This window comes from Sinocyclocheilus anshuiensis, unplaced genomic scaffold (genome assembly GCF_001515605.1).
Source record: "Sinocyclocheilus anshuiensis isolate Anshui unplaced genomic scaffold, SAMN03320099.WGS_v1.1 scaffold389, whole genome shotgun sequence".
Classification (NCBI taxonomy): Eukaryota; Metazoa; Chordata; class Actinopteri; order Cypriniformes; family Cyprinidae; genus Sinocyclocheilus; species Sinocyclocheilus anshuiensis.
The window spans coordinates 522,933-532,260 of NW_015536494.1; the positions used below are offsets into that span (position 1 = coordinate 522,933).

The 9,328-nt window shown below is 36.4% G+C and overlaps 2 protein-coding genes across 2 annotated transcripts in view; one reads left to right on the forward strand and one right to left on the reverse strand.

Annotated features, from left to right (window-relative positions):
- LOC107686077 (sodium bicarbonate cotransporter 3-like) overlaps positions 1-2,214 on the reverse strand; it is a 50,956-nt gene extending 48,742 nt beyond the window's left edge. Inside the window, exon 1 of the mRNA XM_016482921.1 lies at positions 2,073-2,214. Within this exon, the coding sequence (XP_016338407.1) occupies positions 2,073-2,117 (45 nt within the window). The 5' untranslated portion in view covers positions 2,118-2,214. The remainder of the gene's footprint in view (positions 1-2,072) is intronic.
- Positions 2,215-5,009: 2,795 nt separating this feature from the next.
- Positions 5,010-9,328, forward strand: part of LOC107686628 (uncharacterized) — a 10,676-nt gene continuing 6,357 nt past the window's right edge. The window contains exons 1-6 of the mRNA XM_016483695.1: positions 5,010-5,114; positions 5,197-5,280; positions 5,359-5,415; positions 5,494-5,574; positions 5,842-5,937; positions 6,495-6,774. Coding sequence (XP_016339181.1) covers positions 5,010-5,114; positions 5,197-5,280; positions 5,359-5,415; positions 5,494-5,574; positions 5,842-5,937; positions 6,495-6,774 — 703 coding nt within the window. The remainder of the gene's footprint in view (positions 5,115-5,196; positions 5,281-5,358; positions 5,416-5,493; positions 5,575-5,841; positions 5,938-6,494; positions 6,775-9,328) is intronic.

Genomic DNA, 9,328 nt, shown 5'->3' on the forward strand with positions numbered 1-9,328 from the left:
TAATATTCATGAGCCTCTCTTCTGATTGGCCTGTTGTTTTCTGAGTGACGCACGGCCAGGCCAACCACAGGTAACTAGGGTCATGTATGCTGTAGCCTGCTGTGGCTTGGTGATACTCACAAGTAAGGTCAATAGAAACACCGGTAATGATGGTCACTGCTGAGGGAAATGTTGTCCGGCCTTACATGTTTGAGCCAAACTCAGACCCCGAAATCGGCGACGACAGGAGACAACCAACCACCTCCTCCAACATGCTTACAACAGGATGTTTCAGAATGGTAAATCATGTTTTTTTTTTTTTCAAACACCGAATGCAGTAAATACAAACCTGACCAACCGAGCGTTTGCAATCATGTGAACTTGAAGACACTTGTACAAATGCGGATGGGTGGCATGAATGGAAATGATTCCAGATTGGCGATGTAGTATTTGGTTTCTGTATTCTGTACTGTATTTTCCTGCGTTCAAACCTGCCAATCTAAAGGATCAAACGGCGTGTATGGCATTTGAGGTAATTTGTGAATTAGCATAGACTTATAGTCTAAATAAAACAATTTGCAACTGTTACTATTATTACACTTGTATACAAAACTTTGTATTATGCTTGTTATAGTTTGTGACATCACGTGCACTACCGCTGGTGGCAATACACAGCGGTTGTCACGGCAACCGTCACAGCCCTACTGTGCAATGATGTAGTTTCCTGACATCCAGACTGAACAGCGTTTTCTCAACATGTTTCCGTGTTGTTGTTGCTCAGCAATGGCATGGACGTGATGTTGTCTGGGGGTTTGGTAAAAGGAGAGTGGGACTGTGGGCAGTGCTCGGGGTGGTGACTGAGTAGTTCTGACGTCACCTTTTTATGGAAGTCACAACGGTTCGCGAAAAATCACAGCTACTTTATGCAGGCCGTGTGCATTTGACTGTGGATTGACTGTTTTGAAACACTGTTACTCTGTGCGGTCGTCACCGGTCTATTAAAACGCACAACATATTAAAGCGTCTTTGGTGTTTCCATGTTTTCTACAAAACAAAACCGGAAATCGAGGGATTATGACGTCATTGGCAGGCGACACAATGACACTATGGACACGGTCCGTGTCACTAGTTAAAATTGCTTATTTCTCTGGATTTAAACATTCTTCGAAACATTTGGGATAATGCAAGTACACAAGTCAGCAAAATATATAACACTGTTCTAGTGGTTTTTGGATATTTTAATAAAAAAATCTTACATATTGTGCCTTTAAGACATTATGACTACATGGAAATTAAGCTTCTGAGGACTGAAAGAGAGGGACAGAGGAAAGGGCACTTACTTATACATACTTATGTAAATAATAATAGCCAGAGAGAGAGAAAGTATCATCAATTGTTTACTACACAAATTCATGTTAACTAGGTTGATATTTTGGTCTCCCACTGACAAAGTGATAAAAATGAGTGGACTTCAATGTCAAGTGTTTATATCCTGAGAGGATGTTATGACATTTTTTTTTTATTATTTATAGATCAGAAAGTCATTTTAAAAATGGTAACATAAAAACTGTGGACACATTTCTATTTTTAAATAGCAAATCATGTAAGCAAAAAACTAAATACATAAAGACAGAATAAACACCAAACTCTTGCTTTAATGCTCATATATTTTCTCAAAATTGTATCAAAACAGAATATTCTGGTGAGGAAAGACAATAAAAACATAAAATAAAAGTTATAAAGTGTGTTTCGTGCCATAGAGAGAGAGGGATTCACAGTCTACTGCGCTCGTCTTTCACCGTTATTGTGACGCAATGATAGAACGACACTTCCTGGCAGAAGCGTGGCCACCCCAAAACAATGAAAGCACATTTCCACAGCAATACAACCTCAAAACAAACCCCTATCAAGTCCACTATAACCATGTGGAAGCTCTTGGGTCGTTAACAACCCAAAGGAAGTGATGCTTTAAACCAGTCCGCATCCATTTCCCTCATCCCCGTCCCTTTCTTTTCTTTAAAATTAACGCGCGCAGAAACGCTCCCGCAACCACTCAAATCTGAAGAGACAGCAACAAATAACTTTATGCTTACTGTGGTTAGGAGGGGTTTTATCTGTTCAGTGCTATCTTCCTCCATTTGTTCAAACTGTGCACTTCTTCCGTCCCTCGCCGGAGACTGATTTGAATATGATATTTCGAAAAGCCCCTTCGCTCGTGTCACAGCCACTGAGTGTGTGAATGGTATTTTTACATATATCGGGGCTTGGCAAATCCCGCCCTTTTGGAGATTGACAGGTGATTTCATCCGCTCACTCTCAGGCGACCGGCTTTTTTTCTAGCCAATCACATCGTCGGAACGACGCTTGTATTTGAATATTAATGAAGCGCGGAAGATTTGATTGACTATTGGTTGGCCTGCAAAATTCACTAGGGAAAAGAGATCTCGCGGTGAGGATGAGCGTGTGGAACACCGAAAGTTTTGATTTTAGGCCTAATGTGTTGTACAATGAGAGAGTTAAAAGTAAACAAAAAGGGATGTCAAAACTATCCAACTTCTCAACAGCAGAGATTGGTTGTACAGCAGGGGTCGTTAACCTTTACAGACTTGACCACTACCTTGACTCCTAGCAAACCCAGAGACGTAATATAGAAAGTGTATAAATAATTATTATTGTGTGTGTGTGTGTGTGTGTGTGTGTGTGTGAATATAATATATATATATATATATACACATTATGCTAATCAGATCGTCGTTATTTAAATTTCATCCAAGTAGTTGCTAGTCCTGCAAGTATTTGCAGGCCCTGGTCTTCAATAATAGCAATAGAGCGGATGGCAAATAACACATATTGTTACTTATAAGGAAATATTTATTTATTTATGTGTGTGTGTGTGTGTGTGTGTGTGTGTGTGTGTGTGTGTATTAGGTGCTGTAACTCAGGGTTTCTCTTTCCACAAACTGTTTGCAGACCCTAAACGTATCATATATTGTAGTTTTGTAATTGATGCCAATATTTTCTGTTGTATCATCATTCAATTTTACTTTCGATCCACACTGAATAATTTTTTTAATGCCTAATGAAGGTCCATCATATTGCATATCGCAGCTGTAACTGGTCACTATTTCTTTTTGTCAACAGTTTTTTTCTAAAAAGGTCCTTTGTTGTGGCAAATGAGGACTGAAACAAAACAACGCTCAAATGCAAATGTGTTCTTGTCCCAAACTATATCACAACTTATTTCTTTATTTATTGTTATTGACGGAGTAATAGATAAAATAATTTTGTTTTATTTAAAAATCTTCTAGGCACAACTATGCATGACTACTAATACCACTGATTCTGACAAAGGCTTTGAAAAAGACATAAAAAAACAAAAAGACATCTGAAAAAGACAGATTGTACTTTTTAAATATTTTAATCTTTTAAATAAAATTTTAATTTCTTTGTTTCACATTATGGCTGATATCGACTGGATTATTTATTTAATTATTTTAATTATTATTCGTTTTTCACCAGATACTTCAGGTAATCGATGCCAAGCTGAGAACACAATAATGCTAATTGCTGAACAAATTCTATCCTTGTACTGCATCTCCTCCTAGTGGTTGAGAAGTTCTCTGCATGTATTTTCCTTTCATCTGGGCTACAGTAGTTGGATGAAGGTCTTTTTTTTACATAATTTCACATGACATTATTCTGTGTTTTTATTCCAACATTTAACTATTTAATTATATATGATGATTATTATAATATAAGTAAAGACATTTAAATTAGGTTCCCTGTATTGTATTTTAACAAGCAAACTATTCTTGATGTTTAAAACTGCATTTACATTTTGATATTGAATCACTTATTTATCACTTACTTGTTTATTAATCACTTATTCTGATACTGAAGCTGGGACCTCTAGTCCTGTCAATCCAAAACACTTGTCAGAAGTGGGAATTGATTTGAACCCAACCCACATCTCCAGAAATCTCAACATAAGATGTTAAGTCTGGCACCTTAACCACCTGGCCATTCTGACACCGTAGTTGGACAGCGATACAAATGATCATTTGCTTCCTTGATTGCATAATATGCCATACTAACTTTTTTGAGTTGACCCTTTTGACTCAAAATGCCCCAACATCAGCAAGTCTCTTAAAAAACGTCCAATATTTCGAACGTTTTTGTTCCTATCCTTTAAAATCCTATCTGTATAACCAGAATTCACCCAGTGTTTACATCAGTGTGACGTTTGAGAATAATTCTCTTCATATTTTGTGGAGGTGGAGACATTGCTTGTGAGCAGAAAGACGACTTCTTACTAGGAAAAACAAAATTAAAATGCTACTAACACATACTACTAATCTGAATGGATTTTAAGTTGGCGGCTGAAAAAATGATACTTAGTGTAAGTATTCTGCACATTTATCATCCATCTCTCTGTGTTTGTGGGTTAAGTAAAACCTGGAATAAGCAGCTACAACAAAATACCAGTTTACATAAATCCTTTTTATTTGTTCATTGTGTACTCACTGTGGTTATTGCAAAAATATACTGTGTAGTTGGAAATTTGTAAGTTCATGCAGATCTTACGTGTTGTGACCGGCAAGATCAAGTGAACATGTTCTTTCCAAACTCTGTATGGACCACCAGAAAATAGTGGCGTCTCCTGTGCCATTATCTTGAAGTTGCACTTTTAAGTTCTGTTGAAAAAAAGATCTACAAATGAAATCTAAATCAGCTGTCTTTGCCAACACTGTTTGATTACCTTGTGATGTGTCGTCTGAGCAACTCTTCTAGTAAATCCTGATTTTCAGCTTTGGGAATGTGCACAGTGACATTTGGTTCCTCTTCCTCTTGGTTGACAGTAAAGAGAAAAGCATGCTTTTAACGTCTGTAAGGTCAATAAATTAGAACTGATATTAATATATTTGCAAAGTACATTCGTTTGTAACCGAAAACATTAAGTGCATCAGATTCGGAACTTAAGTTTCTTACAATTTCCATGTCGACACACGTTTCTCTCAGTGTATTTAAAGATGCCTAGACATGAAGATGTAACCAGCTTTTTGCAGCAGTCAGCATCACCTTTTGACCAGCGTGCAGTGTCTAAATTCCTGAAGATCACGCCAAAGATTCTGGGGGTAAAACTGTTCCATTTAAATTTTTCATTTTGATTTGAGGGGAAATGAAGAAACAGATACTGTCTTGTTTTATATCTTACAGGTTTTGGAAATATCAATAGGTATAGCGATGTTAATCTTAACAATCTGGACAGGATTTTTATATCTCCTCTGGTCATGTTTAATTGTAAGCATTTTATTTCAACACTATAACAACATTGTGCAATGAACATATACTGAACAATATTCATTATGTTCACTGTAGTCGATTTTAACTGGATCTGTGACGGTGTCAGCTGCATGTACACGTAACACATGTTGGGTTAGTCTGAATATGTAATAAAAATTATTTAACATTTCATTAGACTACATTACATTTTTTCCATTTTCCCCATTTCAGGTCAGAATCTCACAATTTCTAAACTGTTTCAATGCCATAGCAGCTGCTGTCTCCATCCCATTTCACTGTCTTGACAGTGATGTAAGTGTCTGAATAGATGTTCATGCTTTCATTCTTACAAAATTAAAACAACTTACAATCTAACCAGACTTTTTTTTTACCAGACAAAGAGCTAATATCAATATTATCAATGTTGTTTTAATTGTAGCCTATTTAAGCTCTACACTAGACCTTTATAACATTTATATCAATCATGTGCCATTTCTGACAGTTTCTTAAAGAGACATATTTATAAGTAATAATAGAATGCATTTTAGTTGTAATCGTCCTGTCTGTATACTCACTCAGGGTGTGACTCTAATTCTCTTGGTTTTCTGTGATGTTCTGGTCTTCATCATCTCTGTTATTGTTGCCTCGTCTTCCTGTGACTGCTGCAGGATGAAGGTAAAAAGATGAAGTTCAAAAATCTTTTATCTTTAAACTGAAAAACTGAAAAATTTACTTTTGAAATGTCAGCAATGTCAGCCTTAGGTCTTCTTTTGAAAGACATCTGTTCAAGCTCACAAATACTCATAAAAACTCACAAAAAGCAGTCTGACATAAAAAGAGTTACATTTAATGATTGTTTTATACTGATTCAAACAACAATGATATAAAAGGTTTTTCTTTCAAAATGAATTACTGTATATATCAAGTTAACCACAGTCATCATTTAGAATCATTTATTTCTAAATGTGGAAATGCAGAATATTTTTAAGGGAAATGTATATTAGATTTACATATTAGTACTTTCATGGACACAGAAAGAGCCACTTATTCTTATGATTATTTAACTGCATTTTGACACAAACAACCTCATCTGCATATCCAGTCTGTTTGGTTAATTAACTGGCACTAGGTGTCACTACATCCCCTTTAGATTTACATGCAATAATGAATGCAACACAATAATGATGTTCTATTTTTGTTGTGTTCTCAGTCTCTATCTTTCTCTCTCTCAGTCAAGGCATGTTGCAGTCAGTTACATAAACAGAGATGTGCCTTACAGGACTGACAACAATATTGTGCTTCAGGGCCAACAAGGCCCTTTTGCACCTCCGCCAATCTATGACCCAAGTCGTTTAGAACCTCCACCGAAATACGATCTGTGTCGTTCTGCACCTCTAGCAAACTACAACCCAAGTCCTTTAGCAACACCTCCAAACGACGATCCAAGTTGTTCTGCACCTTCACCAAAATGCAATCAGTATCCTTCTGCACCTCCACCAAACTATGATCCAAGTTCTTCTGCACACCCACTAAGTTACGAACCAGGTCTTTCTGAACCTCCACCAAGCTACAATCCATGTCCTTCCGCATCTTCAGTGAACTATTTTAGAGGCAATTTCTAGCCCCTTAAAGAAATCAGTTGCATTTTTACAACAGAGCATTTTTGGAGCTCCTTATTTACTTTCTGAATATAATTTATAATATCCAAAGATACACTTTTAAAACAGTGTGACAGTTTCATATTTCAGCATTTATTTGTGACAACTCATAAGCTTCCTTTATAAGTGCACAACTGTATTTTTTCATTGTTTTTACAAGAGTTAGAAATTCTGTTATAACCGACACGTCACAGATACTAACATTAGAGATTATATTGTATTTAATATTGTAATGTTAAACACATTTTTTTACTGTAATTACTAGGTGCATGTGTGTAAATATAAGCTGACATTATTCATCATAAAACATTATCAAAAGTCTCTGCCAGCTCATTCATGTGTTTGCTATTTTATGACATTTAATCAGAACAGCGGATGTGACCAGTGTTATAAAAAAGAGTCATATTGCTGCATACTGTATAGGCTACAAGCTACACAACCCAGATAGTGTGAAGTTTCAGAAACCTCCATCCATCCATTTTCCAAACCTCTTGTAGAGTCACGGGGATGATGGAGCGTCGAAAGATTTTTTTCTCAGAGGAAAACACAGTAAAGTGCTGTAAACAGTAAATCGTATTGTTTACACATTGGACTCATTGCAGTTGATTATATTCGCCGTCTGTTGGAAACCACAAAGATTACTGACACTCGCAACAAACACAAGGATGTTTCAGCGGCACTGAGCAGATTTCTTCCGCTGCAGTAAATACACCATAACACACACACACACACACACACAGTTCACTTGTCCTGCATGTCATGTGAGAGTAACCGCGGGACCAGGTGGAGTTTCATAAACACGCAAACTACACATACAGACGGAGACCTTCTTGCTGTGAGGCGACAGTCAGTGCTACTGAGCCACCCTGCCACCAACAGCAGCAACAGAAACATTTTCTGCATAAACTGTATTTAGGAGGTGGAGTCTCAAGCTGCTTCTTTCCTAGATTAGGCTACAACTTGAAGAGAGAAAATGAAAACGACAAGACCTAAGACAAGAGCAAAATGTAAAGTAATCTCTTAATATAGTGATTATTTTCCTCAGGTTGTTGGACAAATTTTTTATATGGTCCTACTCAGTGGTGGACGAAGTACACAAATCAAGTACTTGAGTAAAAGTACAGATACGTATAATAAAATATTACTCCAGTAAAAGTAAAAGTACTCCTTTTTCAATTTTACTCGAGTGAAAGTACAAAAGTACTCGATTTTTTATGTACTTAAGTAAAAAAGTACTGATAGATAGATTTATTTAGCAATTTTATATAGGCTACTTAATTTAATTTTATATTAGCACATACATTTTATAATCCTACTGCTCAAAATACCTGGGATTTTCCCAAAACAACCACTATATGGAGTCAAGATATAGTTTTGTTGTTTCGTATGGACTACGTTGACGAGAGTGATGTAGTAATGTTCACTGTGAAGCTTACACTGCGATGTACCTGAGAGAAAACAGATTTGACCATGATTTTCACCAGTAAGAAAAAAGTGTTTTAAAGCTTGTTGTTTTGCAGAACATCACAGTTATATATGACATGAGAATAAGGCCTGAAGTTAGGAAGAACATTTTAAGGAAAATATAATTATATTTTCATAATGATTTTTTTCTTCTCAAACCTTGTCTGTGGTGTAAAAACACCCCTGGCCAAATGCCCCCAGAGGGCATGACTTCCCACTTTGATAATTAACGAAGTAAAGCTACTCCGTTACTGTCCACCACTGGTCATTAGAGAATTATATTTAAAATAAAATAATATTCTAACACAAGAAAATTTGATACAATATTGATCTATTGTCATCTATACCTTCTGTTCCAGACCTGAGGACCGAAGAACAGAAGATCATCAAGAACCCAGCTAAAATATGAACATAAATTAGTTACTTTATGTATTATAATATATGTTTGTTAAATACTGTTGTATTCCACTTAAACTTACACTAAATGTAAATGAAAATACAATGTAAAATTACTGTTGCTCACGGTCGGTCTATAATAGCAAGTTTCGGGCTTTCTGGGATGGTAATCAAACGGTTCAGGTCATACTTAGAAGGGAGAGGTTATTATGTGAGTATAGGAGAGCATAAGTCTAAGTGGACGTCCATGACATGCGGAGTCCCACAAGGCTCAATTCTTGCACCGCTCTTGTTTAGCCTGTATATGCTCCCACTAAGTCAAATAATGAGAAAGAACCAAATTGCCTATCACAGCTATGCTGATGATACCCAGATTTACCTAGCCTTATCTCCAAATGACTACAGCCCCATTGACTCCCTCTGCCAATGCATTGATGAAATTAACAGTTGGATGTGTGAGAACTTTCTTCAGTTAAACAAGGAAAAAACTGAAGTCATTGCATTTGGAAACAAAGATGAAGTTCTCAAGGTGAATGCATACCTTGACT